The sequence below is a fragment of the Physeter macrocephalus genome, chromosome 15, assembly GCF_002837175.3.
Source record: "Physeter macrocephalus isolate SW-GA chromosome 15, ASM283717v5, whole genome shotgun sequence".
In the NCBI taxonomy this organism is placed as follows: domain Eukaryota; kingdom Metazoa; phylum Chordata; class Mammalia; order Artiodactyla; family Physeteridae; genus Physeter; species Physeter macrocephalus.
In genome coordinates this window covers 34,275,804-34,303,437 of record NC_041228.1, presented here as the reverse complement: position 1 = coordinate 34,303,437, position 27,634 = coordinate 34,275,804, and the positions used below count along the sequence as shown (strand labels likewise).

General features: G+C 38.0%; 1 protein-coding gene and 1 pseudogene across 1 annotated transcript in view; both read right to left on the bottom strand.

Annotated features, from left to right (window-relative positions):
• The window catches only part of UBR5 (ubiquitin protein ligase E3 component n-recognin 5), a 147,688-nt gene that overhangs the window by 16,054 nt on the left and 104,000 nt on the right, over positions 1-27,634 (bottom strand). The window contains exons 29-48 of the mRNA XM_024129916.3: positions 22,399-22,545; positions 22,183-22,301; positions 21,975-22,101; positions 21,759-21,888; positions 20,254-20,414; positions 19,894-20,133; positions 14,300-14,423; positions 13,549-13,660; positions 12,463-12,594; positions 11,817-12,074; positions 11,276-11,544; positions 10,899-11,110; positions 8,037-8,267; positions 7,479-7,552; positions 6,102-6,274; positions 5,891-6,004; positions 4,766-4,986; positions 3,230-3,350; positions 3,032-3,130; positions 511-754 (exon numbers count right to left, since the gene is read on the bottom strand). Coding sequence (XP_023985684.1) covers positions 511-754; positions 3,032-3,130; positions 3,230-3,350; positions 4,766-4,986; positions 5,891-6,004; positions 6,102-6,274; positions 7,479-7,552; positions 8,037-8,267; positions 10,899-11,110; positions 11,276-11,544; positions 11,817-12,074; positions 12,463-12,594; positions 13,549-13,660; positions 14,300-14,423; positions 19,894-20,133; positions 20,254-20,414; positions 21,759-21,888; positions 21,975-22,101; positions 22,183-22,301; positions 22,399-22,545 — 3,308 coding nt within the window. The remainder of the gene's footprint in view (positions 1-510; positions 755-3,031; positions 3,131-3,229; positions 3,351-4,765; positions 4,987-5,890; positions 6,005-6,101; positions 6,275-7,478; positions 7,553-8,036; positions 8,268-10,898; positions 11,111-11,275; positions 11,545-11,816; positions 12,075-12,462; positions 12,595-13,548; positions 13,661-14,299; positions 14,424-19,893; positions 20,134-20,253; positions 20,415-21,758; positions 21,889-21,974; positions 22,102-22,182; positions 22,302-22,398; positions 22,546-27,634) is intronic.
• LOC102989154 (peptidyl-prolyl cis-trans isomerase D-like) lies at positions 16,849-17,815 on the bottom strand (annotated as a pseudogene).

Here is a 27,634-nt window from a genome sequence, read left to right as displayed (position 1 = left end):
GGACGCGCAGGCCCAGCGGCCACGGCTCACGGGCCCAGCCGCTCCGCGGCACGTGGGATCCTCCCAGACCGGGGCGCGAACTCTGTTCCCCTGCATCGGCAGGCAGACGCGCAACCACTGCGCCACCAGGGAAGCCCCTAGCATTTTCTTCTAAGTACCTCTACTTATTAAATACAGGGATTGGGGAAATCCTGCAGTTTGCTCTTTGAATTTTTATATTACCACAGATCTTAAACCTCCCACTCCCCAGACATTATAATTTGAGATGAAAAAAAATAGTACAATCACAACCATTTATGAAAATAAGTGTGGCAATAAAAGAGCAAACTGGTAAATTGTCAATTATAGTAGTTTAAACAAGATTAAATCATTAATCTAGAATAAAATGGTATAAAAGTGTAAATATACATTAACATTCTCCCACTGTAAACATATATAACCGTGATTATCATTGTTTCCATTAAACAAGGAAAGAATTTGTATGTGCTTTGTTACCTGTAGAGTACTTACTTGTATGAGTGCCTTTGTTGGCATTTTGGATACAATCTAGATTTGGCAGTTTTTCATTGGACAAAAAAGCTTGTGCAATGGCTGTATAAAAACTTCGTGCTACACCACTGCCCTCTCCTGGTTCATCCTTAAATGTAACTTTCACCCTATGTACAGCCATAGGTGTAGTAGCACATCTTCGACCAAAGTGATTGTTAAGTTGCCTCATGGTCTGCTGAATAAGAAGATCTCGATCCCGATCAACCTATTAAAACACAACAAAAAGTAGTAAATTCAGTGTTGGAAACCACCTTGTAATTTTTCTATGTAAAATCTGAAAATCTAATTTTAGCTTTTCCTTGACAGCTGGAATAGCTACGAAGTATTTGGGTTCTCAAAAGCTTATATTCCAAATAACACTCTAAATCATACAAGAATATCTTACATTAAATCAGGATAATGGAATTTAACTCAATTATAACATTTTCTTAAAAGGTCTACCAATTTGGTAATACAGCAGGATAAACTGCAAGTAGATCAAAGTGTAAATTTTTTTTTTTTAATAGTGAGTCCTAGAAAAAAAATCATAGGATATTCCTTTGGTGGCAGAATACCATAGCAAAGTAAAAGAAAAATGACAAACGGGGAAAAACATTTGCACCTTCTATTACCAACAAAGATTCATGCGTAGTGTATATACACACCTAGCGTTTCTAAAAAAATTGAGTAGAAAACACTTTTAATAGGAAAAATGGGCAAGAAATATCAACAACCAGTTCCCAGAAAAAGAAGCAGCCATAATATATGAAATATATGCAACAAAGCTTAACTTTGCTCATAATAAGAGAAATACAAATTTCAATTATACTGCCTATCAGACTGGCAAAAATCTAAAAATTTGACAACAAACTGCTGGCAAGACTTTGGAAAATCAGGCCTTCTTGTGTTGATGTTGAAAGTGCAAAAATATACAGACATTATATAGAGGTATTTGCCAATATTTGACGAAATTACATATACACATGCCCTTTGACCCGTGTCTGTTCTATCTATCTCAAAGACACGCTAGCCAAATAGAGAAACACACATAAGGCTATTCATCACATCTCTATTTGTAACAGCAAAAGACTGGAAACAAACCCAAATGTCTATCAATAAGAAACCGGTTGAAAAAAATTCATACAGCCATAAAATGTGGTGCTAATACTAGGTAGCTGGAAAAAAAGAAGGCAGAACATCTCTCTCTACATATAGCCATGGCTTTCTCTCTAGGATATACTGTTAACTGGGAAAAGCAAGATGGAGTAAAATGTATAATAGCATGCTCAGGGTGGGAGTGGGGGAGAGAGATGCGTAATGAATACACACACACACACACACACAGGATTATACATTTTTTGAAAGGTGGGAGGGAAATAAGCTAAAAACAAAAACAAACAAAAGCCCGAAAGGGGGCAGGGGGAATACAAAGTAAGAGACAGGAATGAAAATTAGATTTCTCTGAACACAACCTTCTTCTATAGAGTTGACCTTGCAACTGTAGATATTTTACATTAATTATGAAACATAACAAAGTCAAAAAAAGGAGACAGCAATCCCTAAAAAGTGAAAGCAGAATGAACTGAAAGGCCCTAATTGTGTGGAGATTAGATATGGTAGGTAGCAAAACCACACAGAAGGAATTATTTCAAGTGACTTTAAACAATGTAGTTTGACTGTACATCTCCAATTGGATATGCTCTAAGAACAAAACTGCAAATAAATCTTAAGCTATTTTCAATAATCATTTTGTTGGTAGTGGTGTTGATGTTATGATTCTAAGACTATTGTATGCATGCTGTGGGATAAAAGCAAATGAGTAATTTTATCAGTGTTGCTGGGAAGCTGGGTATTATTCAGTTCAGAAGAAAGGAAGTAAAGACTAAAAGGTGAAAATAAAACAAACTTGTGGTCCTAAATCTTGAATTTGAATTAGGAGTATCAGTATGAACTCATGAAATAATTGTCTTCTTCCTTTTTTAAAGGAGCATTTCCTACTAAAAGGCCTAGAAACAATGACAAGGCCTAGAAACAATGACAAACCCAACAGGCAGTGAGCAACCTAGAGCCCAGATTATAATCTCAAAATACAATTTCCTGCTAAAAGGAAGCAGCGCTTCTTGAAGAAATGGCTGATTTAAGGTCCGTGACAGAAAATAACAGAAAATGAGACATATCAAAACGTAAGGAAGTTGTCAAAGATTGGACTCTCGCTAGCCACAGAAAAGATAATTTGAGCATCAATGAAATGAAGCACATCCAAACAGTTTTAATCCATGTGTTCATAATGATACTTAAACGAACAAACCCATTGCTCATCATTACAGGATGTTGGGAAACCAACTGCCAGAGATAGCCATTACTCTAAATTTGATGATTACCATTTATTTTCTTTAAATTTTTAATTACATAGTATATATCCCCTAAACAAAATTATTTGTTTTTAAATTTTATATAAACAGCATACTATATGTATAGGATAAGAAAATCTAAATACCTTTACCTCTAGTGATAAATCTCTTGACTGCTGATTTCTCAGTTTTTCCATTTCTCTACGGAATTTTGATTCTTTTACCTCAAAACCACCCAATTCAGTTAGGATCTTAAAAACAACAACAACAAAACAAATGCATGACAGAATTATTCTCTGAAATATGTTCTTATCAGGCAGAATAGAATGTAAAGTGCTAAAAATACATACTGATCCAGGTTCTGCTCCAACATCTTCCATGAATACCCTGCCGAACAGTTCTAAAGAAAGGCGCCAACGTCCTAGCAGCATATCATGGGAAATGACCATTCCCATGAAGCTACATTGTGGCCTGTAAGAAGTTTAAGGGGAGAGGGGGAAGCAGTTTAGGCAACTCTAAAAATTTCCTGGTTTTTGGTCAATAACAGTAATTACTTGGTCTTTTAATATTCTGAGATCTTAAGTAATTCAAAACCACATCCTCTCTAATGGAGAACTTTTCTATAGCAACTCGTTCCTTGGAGAACTTCTTATTTTTACTCCATTATTCCTTCTGTCTTTTACGTAAGGATGCATTCCCCAGGCTGGCTTCTATCTTCATCTTTAATTTTACCTCCTCTCCTTGAAGTCCAATGTCTGTCTCCACTAGATGATTCCCAGACCCCTCTTTAGTTCACAATGGACCAGAATTTCATTGTGTGAAATATATCCTCCACTTCAATCATACTTAACTCATACTCAACATGGTGAAACTGAATATGGCCTCTTCAGCACAGTGACAATGCCTCCTCATTTCTTTCAGTAGTACCGCCTATTTTCCTACTGCACGGACTTGAACAGATTTTAATTTATTCTTCCCTTGGTCCCTCCAGAGTGATCAAGTCCTTCATAAGTTTTCTTTTCGTAACCATGGTTTCCTTTTCATCCCCAAAGGCAATATTCTACTTCAGCCCCCTTTTTAACAACTAGCCAGAAGGAATAACAGCTTGTCTCTCTACCTCTAATTCTTCTCTCCTTCAATCTGTTTCTACACATTCGAACCATCTCAGTTCAAATCATATCGTCTCTAGGAAGCTTGGGCCATCCCAGTCCCTAATTCTTCCTTGCCTTTTATGGTTGTTAGACTGTGTACACAAGATGTATACAGTTTCCTAAACTAGTTTAACTCCTCCTAAGCAAACCAAAAAGAAAAAAAAAATCTGACATTACATAACCAAAAATCATACAGCATAAAGCACTCAAAAAATCATTAGGTGATTAGCCATACTGAGTCACAGTATATACCAGGCAACTTTTTACTGGGAAAGCAAAGAACCTACCACTTGCAAGAGATTTACTCAATGTGAACCTGGCAAAGGAGTGAGCCCAAACAAATGTGAAAGTCACAAATCTATAAAGCTCTTTTTTTCACATGTTCCCCTCCCATAGCTGAGCTCCCGCTAACAAGTGTATAATTGGCAATTTGACATGGATATATACTTTAACTCAGTACTGAATGTTAAAAACAGAGTCAGAATTTCTTCAGTAAAAGGAGGAGAAAATCAGAATGCCCATCAATGACAAAACAGTCACAAAAAAACAAAATCCAGAAAACTCTAATATTTAAATATCTGATTATAAACTAGGAAAACACAAATAATATTTCCTATTATTTATATACAAATAAAATACAAAGAAAATTATAAATTTTCTAAATAAAAACTCTTAAAAAAATTATAATAGCCATAAAGTAATAGCATAGAAAAACTATCTTCACTTAGCGAGTACCTGAAAGATGTAAGAGGTGGACCTTCACTTTCAGTCAGTCCTATTTCTGCGAGTAAACTGCTTTTCAATTGTGCAGCGAGATCGTGAGCAGATGGCCCTGGTTTTGAACTCTCAGCTTCTTCTGGCACCACATTCTGTTCTTCCCCTTCCTTTTTTTGCCGATTTTGCATGTTCGTTACATTTTTCAAATTGGCAGCATAAGACATTTTAGTTGGAAGAACCTATGAATTTTTACATTTAAATGTTAGATATTAAAAAACAAACTGACTAGATTTCCTTTTCAACTTACTAATACTCCACAGAGATCACATGGCAGTTAAATAATTCCCTTCTGGCACTTCAACTACAAAGGTGCAATCTATTTCTTGTCTATCTGATTCCCATGGAATTCCAGTGCATTTACCAGAGCAGCCTCAGAGAACTTTTCAAGGTATCTTTATAATATCTATGGTTACTTAAGTGTCTTATGTGCATAAAATTCTCCTTTATCACTTAGATAATAAAGAAAATTCTACTCAAGTACATGTCTTCTATATGCCTGCTCTTAAATGGTGTTATTACTTTTTCACTGGAGAAACAGTACAGTATAATTTCAGGCTCTCAAATCAGACTTTCATCTAAAAACTAGTCTGTCACTTCACTAGCTGTATAACAACAGACATTCCCACGTGAAATTTATGTAATCTCTCCAAGCCTTACCCATAAAATCAGGATAATAATGTTTTCTACCCAACATGGTTGTGAAGATTGAGACAGTGCCCAGGAGATAGAATTAAGAATTATCCAACAAATGTTAGGTATCATCATTAATATTACTTTATTTATTCCCATTCTAGACTCAAGAAAAGTTACAAGCCAATATTATATATGCTCATATGTACAAAAATTTTAAATATTCAGCAGAATTACAACAATCAACTCCAGAACAGGCAAACACAGCAAGTTGGTCTCAAAGCAGACTAATGACAGTATTGGAATTCCTTTAATTATGTCATAAGGCAAGAATTTCTGATACTTCTGTTATTTGGGTAAATACAATATTCTGAATGCATTTCAAAAAAACTAGATGCTGGGATAAGCGTTCAACTCACAAATATTATATTGCGAAGATTTTTACTATCTTACCTCAAGGCAGTTTCTATCCACTGTAACTTCCATTAAGCATTTTCCACTACTGGCAGATGAAGAATAAAGACCCTGACTTGGACGGCCAAAAAGATCCTCCTTTCTAGCATTTGGCTGGAATTTTAATAAAAATATTACAGTTACATCAAACACTTTAAAAAAAAGTAAATTCAACTAAAAAGAAACCTTAAGGCTAGTTTATGTGAATCACCTGCAACAGATGTGGCTGATCAGCCAAGGGGATGGCTTCAGCTAGAGGCACTTCAAATGGATTTGGGGGTATACACCCAAGGAACGTCATGGAGTCGGAGCGTCGGAAAAATGGATGGTTTTGGCCAGTTTCTGCGGGAAGAGAGTCATCATCCTTATCATTCAAAGTAGCACCTAAACATAAAGAGATAAAATGTTTTTTTAAAAAATTAATTATTGGGCAAGGGTAAAAGGATCTACATCTGCTCAATCCAAAATTCTTGTTATCTCTTTATAAAATTTTAATGCCACTCAAAACAAGTTGATAGTCCAAAATTTTGATAATATTTTAAAGTGGTAATTCAAAATATTGGTTTAAAATGGTTACAATGATAAATTTCATTTATGTGTATTTTAACACAATAAAAACTTGCAAAAATATTAGCAGTAACAAATACTGTTCCATTTTGTATTGGACAGACTACCCACATCCACCTCTTCTCTCTCTAGAGATTTAGACCTGAATATAGCTAGTTTCCTGAGCATGTTCAGGACCTGGCTCACTGATGACTCCACAAATGGGGCTAAAATTTGAGCATTTGCTTACTTTTAAGTTCTGATTCCTCTATAAGAAGATAACAGAAATGTCTGGGCAACTCATGCATCCCAACAGGAAATCACACCAGCACCAACTCCCATTAATGGAATAAAATTTTTGTCAGTGCTTACAGTATGCTGCGAAAATAGCAGTGAACTATGGCTGGGTTCTCAAAAAATAGCAGTTAAAGTTAAGTTGTCTTTTCCAGGCCTGAATAAAGTACTACGTGATAATAAGAAACAGGCAAGCGGACTATTTGACCCCACTAGAAAAGTATTTTAATTCTACTTGAAATTATACCTGAAAGCTACAAATAAGAGTGTAGAAAATCCCCAAATTTCTTGAATTTGGAATATTTTCTCTTTTTTATTGTATTAACTTGAGTTTTGATGAAATAGGGAGTTATAACTGGTATTTTCCATTTTCTTGACTCAGTCTATTTTGCATCAGTATTAGCAAAGGTTCTGCTAAGACTTTATTCAAATGTACGTAGCACCAACACACTTTAGAATAAAGGTAAACATAAAACTAAGAGAAATGCAAAGGAGAGATACAAAGTCAAAATAGAAAAAATATTAACTGTTGAAAAGTTTATAATATTTCTTTAACTCATCCTTATTTATGAAGTAATTAATGCAAGGATATATAAGGAAAAATGGACAGAAAATGCAAGAAACGGGACATAGAGAAGAAAAGAGAAATTCCCACCCAGACAGAAAATAATGAAGTTAAAAAGCTTGAAGGGGAAATACTGAGGCAGCCATTTCTTGAAGTAGATTAGCAGATTTTCTGTACACTAACTTTGATTGGTGTCATCATCATTTTCATGTTCTGAATCTTCATTATCAATACCCAGTTCCAAGAGTTCTCGTGTCCTTTAAAAAGACAAGTGAGTCATTTTACATGAAGTATTTTGTGCTGTATGAACAGGAGCAAAGGTGATGCAAGAAATACTGAAAAGGTTAGTTTAGTATCTAACCAATTTCAAACACTGGGATAAAGTTTCAGACTCTGGGAATGGTAGACTAATCAGCCAAATGTACTACAACTATAAAATAGGTTCAACAGAAGCAAAAGGCTAATCACACCAAGAAATAGTGAGTGCTTACACAAACTCTAATAGAAAACATGATAAAACAATCAGGACAAACTACCTCAAGCATAAAGCTTAACTGGATTCTTAGGTTTCATGTTTTAAGTGAGGAGTAGCTATGGAGAGCGGCTGGATGGACTCAAGCCCACCTGTCCACATGAAATGTTCCTGTTTGCAATGTTCTTCTTACTCCAAAAATCAGACAATGTACTAATGGAGACCACAGCAAGTATTTCTTAAAACAATCTCATGGCAAGTATGGCTACCTTTTGCGTTCCAGCTGAGGTGTATCCAATGTTGTCTGCTGATTCATTGCTTTAATCCAATATATAAGGGCTTGAAAAACATATGCCACATGCTTCAATGAGCAAACATCCAAAACTGGAAGAACATCAGAATGCTCATCATTATGAGACCGCATTAAAGACAGAGCATAATTTAGGAAGTCGCCTCGAGCAGACATCATTCCTTGACGGGCACTAAGCAATGTGGCACGTCTACAGGAGTAAAAAGAAATGAAGATGTTTACAAAAAGAACACAAATGTGAAATTTACCACGGTTATAAACATGTAAAATTAGGAACTGAGACTATCCATAAATAAAAACTCATTATGCCTGGGCTCTGCCTTATAAATATAACCACTGTATATTATTTACAGTACTGTATACATTTATAAAGGAAAGAAATTCCAGTGTCCTCTGGATTGGCAGAAGGCACTCCTTCCCCAGAGACAATGGTTCTCAAACTTCAGTGTCCAACAAAATCACCTGGAGGGCTTGTGAAAACAGGTTGTTGGACCCACCTCTAGAGTTTCAGTAAGAATGGGTTAGGGTAGGACCCAAAATTTATATTTCTAACAAGCTCTTAGGTGATCTTGATGCTGCTATTCTGGGAACCACACTTTGAGAACCTAAGTGTGCCTAAAATGACACCAAAGGCACAAGCAATAAAAGAAAATAAAGAGCACTGGACTTGACCCAAATTAAAAAACACACGTCCTTCAAAGAACACCTTCAAGAAAATGAAAAGACAATCCACAGAATGGGGCATAATTTCTGCAAATCCTGTATCTGAAAGGAACTTGTATCCAGACTATATAAAGAAGTCATAAAATTCAATAATAAAAACAGAGGCCAATTAAAATGTATAAAACATCTAAATAGACATTTCTCCAAAGATACACAAATGGCCAATAAGCACATGAAAAGATGCTCAATACCATCAGCCATTACAGAAATGTAAATCAAAATCACAATGAGAAATCACTTCATACCCACTAGGATGGCTATAGTCCAAAAGACATATAATAACAGGTGCTGGCAAGGATGTGGAGAAATTAGAAACTTTATACTCTGCTATTGGGAATGTAAAATGGTGCAGTCACACTGGAAAACAGTCTGGCAGTTCCTCAAAAGGTTAAAGAGAGTTACCATATGATCCAGCAATTCCACAACTAGATATATACCCAAGATAATTGAAAACACATTATCTACACAAAAAACTGTACACAATCTGTTCATAGCAGCATTATTCATAATAGTCAAAAGGTGTAAACAACCCAAATGTCCATCAACTTATGAATGGAAAAACAAAATGTGACATGGAATACTAGGAAATAATGTATTGATACATGCTAAACATGGATGAACCTTAAAACCATTATGCTAGGTAAAAGAAACCACATATTGTATGATTCCATTATATGAAATGTCCAGAACAGGCAAATCTATAGAGACAGAGAGTAAATCAGTGGTTGCTTAGGATTAGAAAGTAGGGGAAAACGGGAAGTGACTGCTAATAGGTATGGGGCTTCTTGTGGAAACGAATAAAATATTCTAATATTAATTGTGATGATGGTTGCACAGCATACTCAAAACTATGGAACTGTATACTTTAAATGGGTGAACTGTATGGTATATGAACTACATCTCAATAAAGCTATTATATTAGAGTGAGAGTGGGAGCAAGACAGAAAAGGGAACCCTATCACCAATGAAAATCTATTATCAGAAATCTGTGTTCTTTGGCATAGTGACTAGCCTAATGAAGACAAGGCTTGTGTCTACTGGTGGAGCAGGCTTCCTAGGACAGGAAAGCTGCTGCCTCTTAAGTCTTTATCTCTAATCCAGGTCTCTTTGCCAAGCATTCAATTTTGCATACTAAACATTTCCACTAAATCCTCTCCCAATTCTCAGCATGTTCAAAAGCAGGTATGTCCACTCTACTCCTCTAGATTTTTCTTTTAATTTTCGTATTAGTTATTCAGAATCTAAATTCAGAAGATGTAAATTCTGCCTCCTCCCTGCTCCATCCCCCAACACGGCCCTAAGTTCTGTTTGTATGAATGATTTCAGCGCTCTCTCCTCACTGGCCTTCACTGCCCTACTTCGGTAACTATTACTTCTCTTGTAGACTCCAACCATAGTCTTGTTAAATTTCCTAAGCAGTCTCCTAGACCCTTGTCTTTCCTCCATTTATGGTCCACCCGAAGTAGCAAGGTTGTTTAGCCTGAGCCACAGCTAGAACAAAATTCTAGGACTTCGACTTCAGGGATGGGACATTTTCACTATATAGCACTGCCACTAATCTAGTTTCAATGTTTGGGCTAATTTCTAGTCCTGCAAAAGGTCATTTTATAACTGAATAGAAAGAACACAATAAATACATAAACAAATATACTTTAATTATGATTCAACAGGCTGGAGGATGTAGAAAAAGAAATTTGCTTTTAGAAACCAAAGAGCAGCTTAGAAATTACACAGACTTTCTCCTTCCCAAGTACAAAGTACATTCATATTTAATCATGGTCAAAATAAGTCTTTCTATGAATATATGCCTTTCAAGGGGGGAGGCCTGGGGAATGAGACAAGGCTGTAGACCAACTACTTCAAAAATGAGAAGAATTCAGTATCAGATTACCACAACATGAATGAATTTTTAAAAAATAGCTTGGATTTTAACTTATTTTGCTTCAACTATACAACAATTTAAAAGAAGTAATGCAAGGCACGCATTTCCTCCTTTACAACAGAGTGAGGTCTTATGTAATAGCAATCAAAAAGCTCTAAACTTCTAGGCTATAAGGGTTCTGTCTAAACATATAAGCATAAACAAAGAATTTCATACCGTCTGCCTTCAAGCGTTCGTAAACTAGCCTCTTCTCGTGCAGTCATCCTTTCTCTGCGAGCTGAGTTCTGAGAAGCATGAAGAGGATGATTGGGATGTCCCGGATCACCAGCAGATGCTAATGCAGAACCATAACGTAATTGAGCTTCAGTAGAATCCATAATACTGACCATCCAGTTCCAAGTGGGAATAAGCTTTTCTTCTACATAGTTCTACAAAGACCAAACTAAAACAGTTAAAACTATCCAGATAAAGTTCGATAGAGTAGTATGATATAGACATTTAAGTACTTGTAACATTAATTCCCATTATACAGGAATTCTCATAACAGACAGCCAAAACATATTTGAATGAGTAACTTTGCAGTGGTTTCATACCTGTAAATTTACTGCATCTTGGTAAGTCAATTTCACAGCTGCTGGAATCTGAGAGTATACTAGGTGATTATACTTAGGAATAAGCCCCATCAAATCCGAGATTTGTCTGATGACAATGCTATAAGCCCTGGCTAAACTGCTTGCAGATGTTAAGTAGCTGCTGGCATTGCTAGCTTCCAAAGCAGCTGCTGCAGCTGCAGCACTCGTGCTGATGGTACCACTCCGGCGTAAGTTGGAAGGATCAATATAAATCAAACCTGCTGAACTTGCTATAAGGGAAAAAAAAAAGGACAACCACAATAAGCTCAGGTTAGTTGCTAATTGTGTTTCACTAACACTGTATATATTTAAATAAACTAAAAGATCAATTACATTAGTAAATGTGGTAAATGAGCATTTTCTTAAACCACACGAATTTAGGGAAGGGAATTTTGTATTTGAACTCAGCAAAACAATGAAGAACTATTCTGAAATTTAATTTGTTCTCTAGAGGAACATTCGTAATTTTTAAACCTTAGGAACATCAAGTTTACAGACTTGCCTGCTGGTGTGGATGTGCTAGAAGGGGCTGTGCTAGCTGCCCGCTGGTGTTGGGTGTTGCGGACAGCCCACTGCATGGAACGGGGAGCTTGGGCAGCACCGTTGGCATGGGAGCTATTCGTGGTTCTCTCTAATGGCTCATCAAGCATAAAGGTCTCCTGTTCTATGTCGTCACTCTGACTACTGCTGCTATCAGAATCACTCGAGTCATTTGATTGCGAATCATCTTCAGAAAAGAAGGCAGGAACACTGCTCGCACCTAAGTTTTTAATGTTTAAAACCAAAATCATTGTGAGTTTGTTGATATCTAAAATTACAGTGTACCCCCTCATTCAGGAAAATATACATATTAAACAGAATGCCAGACTGTATCCAATAGTCCACAAAACCCATCATTGAAATAGTTTAACTAGAACTCTTAAATGAACCTTAGAAATAATCCATTATTTAAAAACGAGAAAAGCAAAAAAAAAAAAAAAAAAAAGTCATTGAAATAATAATCTTCTTCACTAATATCTGTGGAGAAATGGATGAAGTTAATAAAAGGGTTAGCTATCCCTGTGCATATTATACTGAGCACAGTTTAACCAATTCTACACACACAGCCTTAGTATAAGCAAGAAAATTGCTAAGAGAAGGTAACATACCTGCTTCTGAGCCAGCAGTTGCTGCAGTGACAACACTTCTACGCCCACTAGCATTATCTTGGTTGCTATGGTTACTTTCACTGTCACTTTCTGTTTCAGCTGCTGCTAACAAGTCCAGCTCCATGTCACTCCCTAGCAAATATATTTAAATAATAAGAAAAGGTACAAACTCACTGTGGATCAAGTCAGGCTGATAAGCTAGAATATCATAAGGGTGGTAAGGGGGAGGGGTCGAGGGCGCAGAGAGAAGTGGTAACTGCTAGAGTATGCAGGACTGCCCGCTTGGCAGAAGAACGACTAAGTAAATCATGGTACTCAGTAGACACAGAGTCAAAATGTGGCCTGCACAGCCTTAGGTAAAAAATGTTAGGCAGGAGGACTCCAGCCAGTGGACAGAGCTCTGGTAGCTCCACTGCTCCATTTTCATCTGTTTTACATATTGGGATTCCAAGAGGGGAAGGTTAAACATGTGTATCCTTTGTATTTCACATACACGTCAAAACATATTGTTACAAATTTTCAACATGTGCAGTTTATTGTATGTCAATTATACCTCAATAAAGCTGATCCCCAAAAGTCCATCCTATGGCTACTAATAAGAATGGTTATGATGACTATGTAGCAAAAAGGCCAAAGTCAAAAAACAAAGTAAAAAAAATTTACACATACAATATCTAAAAGACATGCATGGGAATGGGGCAGTACAGGGGAGGACTGAAAGTAAAAATACAAACTGTTAGCATCTGGGTGGGATTATGGGTTATTTGTTTTCCTTTTCTCTAATTTTCAAATGTTATGTGGTTATGATTATTTTAATTTCTAAAAGGCTTTTAAGAAGAAAGTGTAAACCAAAAGGTAAAAGGAAAGAGGATAAATTATTTTCTACATGTAAATATATAAAAGTATATATATTTATGTTTACATATGTATATAGCTACCTCCTCAAATTCTGACAGATACTACAGGATCCCCTGGCAGAAATATGATGAACATTTCACTACACATCAAATACACTTTTCTCTATTAATAACTCTTAAAAGTACCCGACTTTCTCATACTGAATAAGTTCTCAAATAACCTGCATACCGTCTTCATCATGCTCATCGTGTTGTCCCTCTGCCTCAGCATTTTCTTCCCCATGTTCTTCCTGTTCATCATGATGATCCTCTTCTCCAGCCACACCCTCCACCACCTCAACCTAAATCCAGATCTTATTTGTAGACAATCAAAGTACATAATAAACCCACTTCTCTACCAGTACTCCTCCACAGCATTTAGTAAACTAAAATACAAAGATCCCTAACTATAGGGAATTCTAACACGAAACAGTTTTCAACATTTTCAGTTGCTAGTGATAATTTGGTTATCAAAAATTATGCCCACATGTCCCAAAGTTTATGATTACTGTCCATACACAGAACCTTAAAATTAGAATTATAAAAATTGTATTGGGAGTATATGTTTTTTTAAACTTCTGCAATTATAAAAGTTATATAATAAATACGCAGTATCCTGTCTACCTTCGAATACATTGCACAAAACTACTAAAACCTCTTTTAACATTGAGAGTATCCTTTCTATGAACCCTTAAGTAGAACAAGTTTATGTTTCTAATTTTTTATTATCCAGTAAATCAAGAATTACTAACATATTTTAAGATGTATAACCACAAATGAGAACATATAACAAAAGTCTAAAAGGTTGAAGCATATATATGTAAGCTATTATTACTAATAGTAGTTTATTAGCTATTATTAATAAACTTCTTGTGACTACTTTCCCCTTCCCTCCCAAATAAAAGCCTCTCATCTACCACAATTAAAACAATTAAAACCACCTCTTCCACATCTGCTGAAACAATATCGTCCTGTTCTTCATCTCTGCCCCGAACAGGCTGTGACTGGCTGATGCGCCTCTGCTGTGGATTCCGGATGATGTAGGACGACTGAGATTGACTGGAGCTGTAAGGAATCAGGTTATGAGCATACTGCTGCCACACCTCTGATATACAGCTCAGACGTTTATGCTTCTCAGCGTTATTCAACGTGATTCACTTGCTAGGATGCTATTTTAAATCTGACCTAAAATTTCTTGGAAACCGACAATAATTAATCTATGGTATATCAGATAATATGAACCCCAAAGAAATCATTTTACCAGAGATTTAACTTATAAATCTCAGAATTTGTTTTTACTTTTTAGTAAGTCATTTCAAATCTGTGTTAACGCACATACTTTTATGAGTCCTTCCCACTGAAGTATTTGTATGGGGAAAATTTTTCCTTTTCCACTGCTAAACCTTTCAACTTCCAAAGGCTCTGATAGCAGCAATCATCCACTAACGAAAGTAGACTTATTACAAGTGACCTACTCTTGTTAAAAGACTTGACTGACATGACCTACACTTTGCATCAGCTTATTAACCACTGACTTGCTGATGAGTACTGGGAAAAAAATAAGTTCAAAAGTATGATTTTAAAATAGAATCGTAACAAAAGATGACTGGTGGCAAAAGTTTCACTTTCTTAAAAATGTGACTTGGAAACAGTCAAGAATGGACAGATGCCTCCGTTATAAAAGAGGAGAACCAGAGAATGCAGTTTAAAATGCAGGTCAGAGGGGGCTTCCCTGGTGGCGCAGTGGTTGCGCGTCCGCCTGCCGATGCAGGGGAATCGGATTCGCGCCCCGGTCTGGGAGGATCCCGGAGGATCCCACATGCCGCGGAGCGGCTGGGCCCGTGAGCCATGGCCGCTGAGCCTGCGCGTCCGGAGCCTGTGCTCCGCAACGGGAGAGGCCACAACAGAGGGAGGCCCGCATACCACAAAAAATAAATAAATAAATAAATAAAATAAAATGCAGGTCAGAGATCAGAAGATGGTTGTTTAATAACCCTGTGACCTAACTATTATACTTTATTTACAGATTAAGAAACACAGTCTAAAAGAGATGAAAGGACCTTTAAGTGTTTACACTGACAGTGTTCTTTCCTCACCTCAGCGGCTCTGAGAAATGAAAATCAAACCAGTTACACGTGAAAAGTCAACTTAGACACTGCTTTCAAATAAACAGAAATTTGCTGTTTAATACTACAAATTTAAGTAACTGGTAATTCAGAGACAGTGGATTGAAGAGGCTAAAAGAAAATCTGAAGAGATAACACATGGTAACCGGTCTTAATTTGGTGATCACTTATATAAAGTACAAATATATCAAATCACTGTGTTGTATACCCAAAACTAATATATTAATATTTTTGAAAAAGGGAAAATATAAATAGATAAGGGTATTTCCAAGCACTAAGATTTCAACATTTTCAATATTTAAAAGTCAACATTATGTCAAGCCACAGTCAATGAGTATTTCTTCTTTAAAAAAACATCCTGGAACAAACATCCACAAGACCAATAGTATTCTCAAAGTAGTTACTTTAAGAAGTTATGAACTTAGTAGGTAGGATACCGCCAATACACAGAACATATTATAACTCCCCATTTAGAAATGAGCTTCAGTTTTCTTCACACCATGATTTAATTTCTTCCCCACTTCCTGGCACGATGAAGCACCACAGTCCTGAAATCCAGTCTAACAGAAGTTGTTAAAATACTTTCAAGTTTTGGGGACTCCTATTTCCAGCAGTTTGCCAGATTGTGCAGAGAAATCCCTCTTGCTACGGAACACCTAAAAATACTAAATAAAATATTTAAACAAAAACAAAGCACAACTATCCTAGTGATAATGGTGCCACCATTTACACCAGAGGTATCTGCTGATGTCTCTTAGGCTAGAGTTTCAGGAGCCATAGATTTCACAGGAAAAGGTCTGGGGTCTAAGCAAAATAGAAGTTACGTCATAGAAATCCCCTCTTTTGTCCCCCCCTCACATACATGAAGCCAAATATAAATCAAGAAAGAGCAACAGGTTTCAAGAGATTTACCTACATCAGCCATGGCTAGATGGGGACAGGAAAAAGTCTCTTCAGAGAACTTCTGATTACAAGGCGGCACCTGTGAGAGTTTAGGACTGCAATTTGTGCTATGAAGTAGGGTGGGATTCGGTGATGGTTAATCCAATGCATCAACACTATCAGTAAGCACAAAGCAGCAATTTCTCTCTCTACTCTGCCATCTAATATACAGGGGTATAGGAAAAAGGAAAATATCTATCTACAATTACCTCCAAATAGCTCTAAACTTTAATAGCTGTGTGACGTTGAACAAATTAACTGCTCTGAGCCTCAGTTTCCTCACTTCTAAAATTAGGATGATAGTGGGTATGTATTAGTTATTGTGAAAATTAAAAACAGATTTTAGATTAAATATTTAGATTAAATACATATATGATGCTTAAGAAAGTTCGAGTTCATACTAAAATTTCAGTAACTGCTGTTATTATGAGATGTGGTTTTCTTTTTTTTTTAAGTTTTCATCTATTTATTAAAACAAGATGTGTCTAGGAGTTTAAAATACACTGGACACCATTATCCTTTGTAAGTAATGCAGAGAGCCATTTAAAACGAAATCAACTTCACCATATTTTGTAACACTGGTCTATTAAGAGTGAATCCCTACCCATATTCCTAGACTATAAACAATGGTAGAACACATTAGGGATCATACGTAATAGGCAAAACCCTTAAATTGTCTTATATGCTTTATACAATCAATGCATATTTAAGCAAAACTGAATTCCTTATTAAGCAAACATTTTTGCATAAGCTGCCTTCTCTTTATCTTTCTGTGCCTTTATCTTTTGCTTGACTTTCAGCAATTCTGCCTGGATAGCTTTATCCTCTGGTGCTATCTCCTGAGCTTTCTTAAGATCAGCCAATGCTTGATCATATTTCTTTTAGACCTTTCCATCCTTGGGATCTACGGTACAGTGCTTTGGTATTTGCTGGATCTATTTCAAGGGCCTCCGAACAACTGTCGACTGCTCCCTGCCAATCGGACACCTTCAGTTTGCAAGCGCCGATATTCAGCACACAGCTCAAAGCGACAGGCTGCAGCTTTGCTCTACCTGTGTTCTCAGTAGCAGCCTTCGAGCCTTCCACATACCTTAAAACTTTTGTGTATTTTTTAATAGCCATCTCCCAGTTCTGGGATTTGAAAAAAGTATTTCCAATCTTTTTTAAGTCTTCCATTATTAATAAAATTTTATCTACATCTTTTAAATCTATGTCTGCATCCTCGGGGAAGTCTGGATGACTGTCACCAGATCCATCCTTTGGGAATATTCCCCAATCATCCCCTCCCTTCAGTTCTCCGCATTCTGCAATAACACACCATTTGGCAGGTAGAGTAGAAACATTCATTAATAAGGACAGAAGAGTTTTAAAGAGGTGGAGGGAAGCAACATTAAAAAAAAGCTGTTCAACTCAAGACTTTACACTCAATGGAGTGATATACACCAGTGGTCCCCAACCCCTGCGTGGAGCACCGCTCCTGGTCCGCGCAGCCTTTTAGGCCTTTTAGGAACCGGGCCCGAACAGCAGGAGGGGGGCAGGGAGTAAGCAAAGGTTCATCTGGGGCTCCCCACTGCTCGAATTACCGCCTGAGCCGTCCCCCCAACCCCCACTACCAGTCCGTAGAAATACTGTCTTCCACGAAACCGGTGCCTGGTGCCAGAAAGGTTGGGGACCGCTGATATACACCATCTACCAATCCAAGATATGGGAAATCCCAGAGACTGGTCAAGTGTGTACTTTTAAAATACATTCTTGGAACACTGGTCAAAATACACCCTATGAGGAGTGATTGTACTTTATTACAATGAAGGACTTCTATATTACATCAACAGTTATAGAAAACATTAGCACTATTATCTCTTGATTATCATGAGACCTTCTGGGAAGACATCAGAGATCGGCCAAAGAACCAACCAAGAAGAATGAAGAGGAAAGTTTAAGAGTGCACAGTATTTTAATAAAACGACTAAGAAGCAGGGCAAGCTGACAAAAAAATCTTGAAAACAGTAGAAACAGGCTATGGGCATTGTTTATAGATGAGATGATCCCAAAAGCTGTTCAACAGATAGAAATTTTTATGTTCTAGAACAAAACCAAGGGAAGGGTACAAAGAATTCACAAGGTGACACCACATAGGTAATTGGGGGGCTCCTCACAGGGGATCAGGATCGGAAGCATAACATGGAACACACAGAGATCCGGCTAGCAGAACCACTGCATAATGAGGTATGTTTGGCAAGTCTGAAAACATATAGCTTGATTTATTAGTTTTCAGCAAATCCTGGAAGTATATCAGTGACAAGGCTACCATTGGAGAACTTTTATAGACAAACCTGGACTTTAGATTTCAGGGTGTCCTAGGAGACCAGACAATAAAGGCAAAGTTGGGATACATACTGGCATATGGAGTAATGATGAGAATAATGAGAGAGAGCAGACACTCAACAACAACACAGATGAAAACCAAAGAACAAGACTTGGGAAAAGGCCCAAATACTAAAGAAGGGCTTTATTAACAAACAGTTGTTTTCCAGAAAAGAGGAATAAGGGTCTTCAGCTCCAAAAGATCCTTATTAGAACACTAGTAACCCATGCACACAGTAACAGAATCAGATTTGAGAAAACCAAATAAAATAAACAAATATTTGCGAAAGATCTCTAAAACCTTGCAACTCAGAAGTGTGGCCCCTAAAGCAGAAGTATTGGCACTGTCCTACCTGAAAGTTCCTAAGAAATACAGAATCTCAGGCCCCACGCAGACCTCCAGAATCAGCCTCTGCATTTTAATAAGATACCCAAGTGATTTGCATGCATATTAAAATTTGAGAAGCACTGTGATAAAAGACACCAGAACATTTTAGTTTCTAAACATTCTGACTCAGCAAACTTAGAGCCTAGTTAGGGAAACTATCAAACAAACAGAAAAATGAGATTTAAGAATAAGTAATCTTATAACTAGAAACATTTTTATTATTGAATTGTTTTAGCCTTACCCTATATAATATGGTTGTAGAGAATATTTTTAAATGCCACCATTCTGGTTGTTATTTAGATTATATAATAACAAGCTGCCCCCTAACCCAAGGCTTTGGACACAGAGAAAGTTAACAAGGCTTTTCATTCTTCAACTTGGCCTTACAGCAGGCTATATTTAAAGGTAAGAAAAACCAGAAAGCAATGAAGTACAGAAGTCTAAAGTAAACTTTCTTACCAGATTACTTTATTGGCATAATAAAAATAGTGCTTTTCCAAACAAACAAACAAAACCCCCACAACTATAGATCTATTACTTTAGATGTGTAGACACGTGTAGTTTTTAAAATGCTTTTCACATGTTCCAAACTAAGTAAAATCTTTACCATTTGTTACACAAATGATCCTGTACAGGACTTATGCAAAGGTTTTAGTAACATTTGTGACATTTCCAGAGAAAATTAATCAGAATCTGTTACCAGACAGAAATTTACCTGCTAGACTGATCAGATGATGGTCGTGGTGGCAGTGGTTCCACTGAAAATAATTCCTCGCTGCCCTGCATGGCATCTATGCTGGTACTTGCCAGAGTAAACGGTGCGGTTGGACGAGCAATACCCATTCTGACAGGAACAATCAGTGACTCTGCTACATTGCACAATTCTTCTACTGCGTAAGGTAACAGTGCTTGGAATACACGCTTACATTTTCCAATTGGTTGTGGAATAAAGTTGCTAGAGCAAAAAGGGAAATACAGGAATCTTCTGAATCCTTTCATATACAAAATTTTATCACTATCACAAAAAAATGTGAGCAAAATTATATAGAAGCCAAAATAAAAAAGAATGCCTTACTTTTTCTTTTTAGATGAAGCCATTTCCACACTAAGAATGACAAAAACTCTTGCAACTGATCGCAAAAACCTCATTGTCACAGCAATAGCTTCTTCTCTACGTCCCGGTGTGTATTTGTTTTGGAGTTCTTTCACTAGTGTACCTAGTAGAGTATCTAAAAGCTTTAAAAATAGTAATCCACTCTATTAATGTTGAGACATCTTGTAAGATGTTTAGACATTCATAAAAGAAAAAGTTCTAACACTTTTTCGATATTAACATTTCATAATAAAAACATCAAAATATATTTAACCAAAACAATTACAATGTCAGTGATTAATTTATGCCACATGCCCACCACCACTATGCTTGACCTACAGTGGTTCTCAAATGTCTGATTTCTTGTTTTTTAGTCTCAAACTCCTATGAATATCAATTACTATTTAGCAGAACAATACCTAATATATCAAATCAGAGAAAGAATATATTTCACTCAGTACAGGGTACTGATCAAAACATCAGAGTAGACTCAAATATTTATATTAATATATTCATAATCCCATCCCTCTTACTTAACCATTATTACTTTCTAGTCGCATTTCTACACATGGTGTATCATAAAGTTACTAATTATAGAGAACACCCAATTCCACGTTGTTTTCCCTGTTGTTGTTGTGTGTTTTTTTTTTTTTTTTTTTCCCCCGGTACACAGGCCTCTCACTGTTGTGGCCTCTCCCATTGCGGAGCACAGGCTCCAGACGCGCAGGCTCAGCGGCCATGGCTCACGGGCCCAGCCGCTCCGCGGCATGTGGGATCTTCCCAGACCGGGGCACAAACCCGTGCCCCATGCATCGGCAGGCGAACTCAACCACTGCGCCACCAGGGAAGCCCTTCCCTGTTGTTTTTTAAATGTTACTTAAAATAACCTTTATTTTTAAATCACTGCATTACATTTCAGTAAGTGGCTGACTTGAGTCAATAGCCCTCTATTATTGGATCCATAAAAGTATTTGTTTTTCAATTTTGCATTATTCTGTGACACAATTTTTTTCTTTCTCATATTGTAGATTATTTCTTTATGAAAACTTCTGAGGGCAATATTAGTTTTATGGCTCTTGACACTGACAAGTTGTTTTCCAAAGGAGTACCAGATGCAATGCCACCTCATCAGTGTCCAAGTCTCATCAGCATTGGGTTTTATAGTTTATATTCTTTTCTAATTCCACAGCAAAAAGAAATATTTAAAAAAAATTTGCACCGTTACTTAATCTTGAACACTGCTTCATACATTTTTATACTGTTGTATTTTTAATACACTCTAGGATTTTTATTTAGAATGAAAGAAGGAGCTTTCATTGATTGATCTAAAATGAGAAATTTAAATCGCCCCCAAAATTCCATTCCCCTTAATGTACTATTTAATTAGAGCTTACTGGTACTTGGGAGCTTGGATTAGTAAAATTATGGGAAACTACGTAAAAAAACAACCTTTTCATGTGCTTGTAATAACTATTCAAAGGACTTACCAAAATATCTGCTGTACACTTGACTATAAGGCAGTGAGTGAAACAGTCCAACCGAATTGTGCCACTTTGCTGATTGAGGTATACTTGCTCTTCTGGCAAAAGATGGCCTATCCTGCTGCTGGCACTGAGACTTGAGGGGAAAGAAAGAATGCACTGTAATCGCCTACACTAATGTGGGAAATAAATAACTCTAAAAAAATTTTAATGAATACATACGGGTCTTTATTCTCCTGTGACCCAAACATAATCATAGATTTCAAAGCATTCCAGTCCTGTAGAACACGCTCCAAGGCAAGCTGGGCAAATCTTGGGGGTTCTAAATCATGATCAGGCATATCTGAATCTAAAAAGAAAAGAAACAGTGGGTAAGGCAGAAATAACCATGCTGCTTTTCCTATATGTCATAACTGTCAAATTAACTCACCTTCAGGATTGGCTGTTTTTCGGTTACGATCCTCCCTGATTCGAGGAGGTCTGTACTGGCAATGCTCTACTGTCTGCCTCGCAACTGTCTGCACTAAAAAGAGTAAGAGGTGCTCTCCCCTGCAAAACAGCACATTGTTATGAGGGGGGGGAGAGGCTACTTACCTATGCTGTGCTTTTGCAACTCAATTTATGTCCTAAAAAACCCACTACTTGCCTGCTATTGGGCAGAGTGACCAAATTAGTAGCAGTGAGCAGGCGATAAAGTAGATCAAGCCGAGCAGATTTCTGTCCAGCAATTAAAGTTTTACATTTACACTTCTCCCAGCAATCACAATAGGCTGTTGGTGATGTCCGTTTGAGTCTAGAAAGAATTCATACACAAGTACAAAAACAGAAATTTAAAAAAAAATACAAAGGTCTATATTGAAATTACAGAGGCATAACTCATTAAAACTCAACAGAACCCTTGTTAACTTTTAAATGCAAAGTGTAACTTAATGCAAGAAGTAGGATTACTTTAGTGGTGTAAAGTCTGTAAAGCAACACATGCGGAGAGGTATCTTAACTGTCTTGTCAAACACCACTGTAGCATCTAAGCACAGTGAGTACACCTAGTAAGCATTCAGTAAGTAAGGTGATTCTCACTTTCAGATATTTAAAACAAGGAAAACAAACTTCTTAGCCAAAATTCAAGATGGCGGAGGAGTAAGACATGGAGATCACCCTCCTCCCCACAAATACATCAGAAATACATCTACATGTGGAACAACTCCTACAGAACACCCAGTGAACGCTGGCAGAAGACCTCAGACCTCGCAAAAGGCAAGAAACTCCCCACGTACCTGGGTAGGGCAAAAGAGAAAAGAAAAAACAGAGACAAAAGAACAGGGACGGGACCTGCACCAGTGGGAGGGAGCTGTGAAGGAGGAAAGGTTTCCACACACTAGAAGCCCCTTCGCGGGTGGAGATGGGGGATGGCGAGGGGGAAGCTTCGGAGCCACGGAGGAGAGCGTGGTAACGGGGTGCGGAGGGCAAAGCGGAGATTCCTGCACAGAGGATTGGTGCCGACCAGCACTCACCAGCCGGAGAGGCTTGTGTGCTAAGCCGCTGGGGTGGGTGGGCGGGGGCTGGGAGCTGAGGCTCGGGCTTCAAAGGTCAGATCCCAGGGAAAGGACTGGGGTTCGCTGCGTGAACACAGCCTGAAGGGGCTAGTGTGCCACAGCTAGCCAGGAGGGAGTCCAGGAAAAAGGCTGGAACTGCCTAAGAGGCAAGAGACCATTGTTTCCTGGTGCGCGAGGAGACGGGATTCAGAGCACTGCCTAAACAAGCTTCAGAGAAGGGCGCAAACTGCGGCTATCAGCGTGGGCCCCAGAGACGGGCATGGGACGCTAAGGCCGCTGCTGCAGCCACCAAGAAGACTGTGTGCAAGCACAGGTCACTATCCACATCGCCCCTCCCGGGAGCCTGTGCAGCCCACCACTGCCAGGGTCCTGTGATCCAGGGACAACTTCCCCGGGAGAACGCACGGCGCACCCCAGGCTGTTACAACGTCACCCTGGCCTCTGCTGCCACAGGCTAGACCCGCACTCCGTACCCCTCCCTCCCCCCGGCCTGAGTGAGCCAGGGCCCCCTAATCAGCTGCTCCTTTAACCCCATCCTGTCGGGGCAGGGAACAGACGCCCTCAGGCGACCTACAGGCAGAGGCAGAGCCAAATCCAAAGTTGAACCCCAGGAGCTGTGCAAAAAAAGAAGAGAAAGGGAAATCTCTCCCAGCAGCCTCAGGAGCAGCGGATTAAATCTCCACAATCAACTTGATGTACCCTGCATTTCTGGAATACTTGAATAGACAACGAATCATCCTATATTGAGGCGGTGGACTTTGGGAGCAACAATATATGTATTTATTTCCCTTTTCCTCTTTTTGTGAGTGTGTATGTGTATGCACCTTTGTGTGATTTTGTCTGTACAGCTTTTTTTTTTTTTTTTTTTTTTGCGGTACGTGGGCCTCTCACTGCCCTGGCCTCTCCCGTTGCGGAGCACAGGCTCAGAGGCCATGGCTCACGGGCCCAGCCGCTCCGCGGCACGTGGGATCTTCCCGGACCAGGGCACGAAACCCCGTCCCCTGCATCGGCAGGCGGACTCCCAACCACTGCGCCACCAGGGAAGCCCTGTCTGTACAGCTTTGCTTTTACCATCTATCCTAGGATTCTCTCCTTTTTTCTTTTTTAGTATAGTTTTTAGCACTTGTTATCATTGGTGGATTTGGGTTTTGGTTAGGTTGCTCTCTTCTTTTCTTTTTAAATTACTTTTTAATTTTTTTCTTTTTAATAACTTAAAAAATTTTTATTTTAATAACTTTATTTTATTTTTTTCTTTCTTTCTTTTTTTCTCCCTTTTCTTCTGAGCCATGGGGCTGATAGGGTCTTCGTGCTCCAGCCGGGTGTCAGGCCTGTGCCTCTGAGGTGGGAGAGCCAAGTTCCAACAGAGACCTCCTGGCTCCATGTAATATCAAATGGCAAAAGCTCTCCCACAGATTGCCATCTCAACACTAAGACCCAGCTCCACTCAACGACCAGCAAGCCACAGTGATGGCCAAACAACTAGCAAGACAGGAACACAACCCCACCCATTAGCAGAGAGGCTACCTAAAGTCATAATAAGGTCACAGACACCCTAAAACACACCACCAGACACGGTCCTGCCCACCAGAAAGATAAGATACATCCTCATCCTCCAGAACACAGGCACCAGTCCCCTTGACCAGGAAGCCTACACAACCCACTAAACCAACCTTAGCCACTGGGGGCTGACAACAGAAACAACGGGAACTACGAACCTGCAGCCTGTGAAAAGGAGACGCCAAACACAGTAAGTTAAGCAAAATGAAAAGACAGACAAACACACAGCAGATGAAGGAGCAAGGTAAAAACCCACCAGACCTAACAAATGAAGAGGAAATAGGCAGTCTACCTAAAAAAGAATTCACAGTAATGATAGTAAAGATGATCTGAAATCTTGGAAATAGAATGGACAAAATACAAGGAATGTTTAACAAGAACCTAGAAGACCTTAAGAGCAAACAAACAATGATGAACAACACAATAAGTGAAATTAAAAATTCTCTAGAAGGAATCAATAGCAGAATAACTGAGGCAGAAGAAGGGATAAGTGACCTGGAAGATAAAGTAGTGGAAGTAACTACTGCAGAGCAGAATAAAGAAAAAAGAACGAAAAGATTTGAGGACAGTCTCAGAGACCCCTGGGACATTAAACACCAACATTCGAATTATAGGGGTCCCAGAAGAAGAAGAGAAAAGAAAGGGACTGAGAAAATATTTGAAGAGATTATAGTTGAAAACTTCCCTAATATGGGAAAGGAAATAGTCAATCGAGTCCAGGAAGTGCAGAGTCCCATACAGGATAAATCCAAGGAGAAACACGCCAAGACAAATATTAATCAAGCCATCAAAAATTAAATACAAGGAAAATATGTTAACAGCAGCAAGGGAAAAGCAACAAATAACATACAAGGTAAATCCCATAAGGTTAACAGCTGATCTTTCAGCAGAAACTCTGCAAGCCAGAAGGGAGGGGAAGGACATATTTAAAGTGACGAAAGGGAAAAACCTACAACCAAGATTACTCTACCCAGCAAGGATCTCATTCAGATTTGATGGAGAAACTAAAACCTTTACAGACAAGCAAAAGCTAAGAGAACTCAGCACCACCAAACCAGCTTTACAACAAACGCTAATGGAACTTCTCTAGGAAGGAAACACAAGAGAAGGAAAAGACCTGACGGAAAGTGAGGGGATGGAAAAAGATATTCCATGCAAATGGAAATCAAAAGAAAGTTGGAATAGCAATTCTCATATCAGACAAAACTGACTTTAAAATACAGACTATTACAAGAGACAAAGAAGGACACTACATAACGATCAAGGGATCAATCCAAGAAGAAGATATAACAATTGTAAATATTTATGCACCCAACATAGGAGCACCTCAATACATAAGGCAAATGCTAACAGCCATAAAAAGGGAAATCGACAGTAAAACAATCTTAGTAGGGGACTTTAACACCCCACTTTCACCAATGGACAGATCATCCAAAATGAAAATAAATAAGGAAACACAAGCGTTAAATGATACATTAAACAAGATGAACTTAACTGATATTTATAGGACATTCCATCCAAAAACAACAGAATACACTTTCTTCTCAAGTGCTCATGGAACATCCTCCAGGATAGATTATATCTTGGGTCACAAATCAAGCCTTGGTAAATTTAAGAAAATTGAAATCTTATCAAGTATCTTTTCTAACCACAACACTATGAGACTAGGTTATCAATTACAGGAGAAAAATCTGTAAAAAATAAAAACACATGGAGACTAAACAATACACTACTTAATAACCAAGAGATCACTGAAGAAATCAAAAAATATCTAGAAAAAAATGACAATAAAAACACAACGATCCAAAACCTATGGGATGCAGCAAAAGCAGTTCTAAGAGGGACGTTTATAGCAATACAATCCTACCTCAAGAAACAAGAAACACCTCAAATAAACAACCTAACCTTACACCCAAAGCAATTAGAGAAAGAAGAACAGAAAAAAACCCCCAGATTTAGCAGAAGGAAAGAAATCATAAAGATCAGATCAGAAATAAATGAAAAAGAAATGAAGGAAACAATAGCAAAGATCAATAAAACTAAAAGCGGGTCCTTTGAGAAGATAAAATTGATAAACTGTTAGCCAGACTCATCATGAAAAAACGGGAGAAGACTCAAATCAAAAGAATTAGAAATGAAAACGGAGACGTAACAACTGACACTGCAGAAATACAGAGGATCATAAGAGATTACAACAAGCAACTATATGCCAATAAAATGGAAAACCTCAAAGAAACGGACATATTCTTAGAAAAGCACAACCTTCTGAGACTGAACCAGGAAGAAATAGCGAATTCTACCAAGCATTTAGAGAAGAGCTAACACCTATCCTTCTCAAAATCTTCCAAAATACAGCAGGGAGGAATACTCCCCAACTCATTCTACGAGGCCACCATCACCCTGATACCAAAACCAGACAAAGATGTCACAAAGAAAGAAAACTACAGGCCAATATCAGTGATGAACATAGATGCAAAAATACTCAACAAAATACTAGCAAAGAGAATCCAACAGCACATTAAAAGGATCATACACCATGATCAAGTGGGGTTTATCCCACGAATGCAAGGATTCTTCATTATATGCAAACCAATCAATGTGATAAAACATATTAACAAATTGAAGAATAAAAACCATATGATCATCTGAATAGATGCAGAAAAAGCTTTCCACAAAATTCAACTCATTTATGATAAAACCCACCCAGAAAGTAGGCATAGAGGGAACTTACTTCAACATAATAAAGGCCATATATGACAAACCCACAGCCAA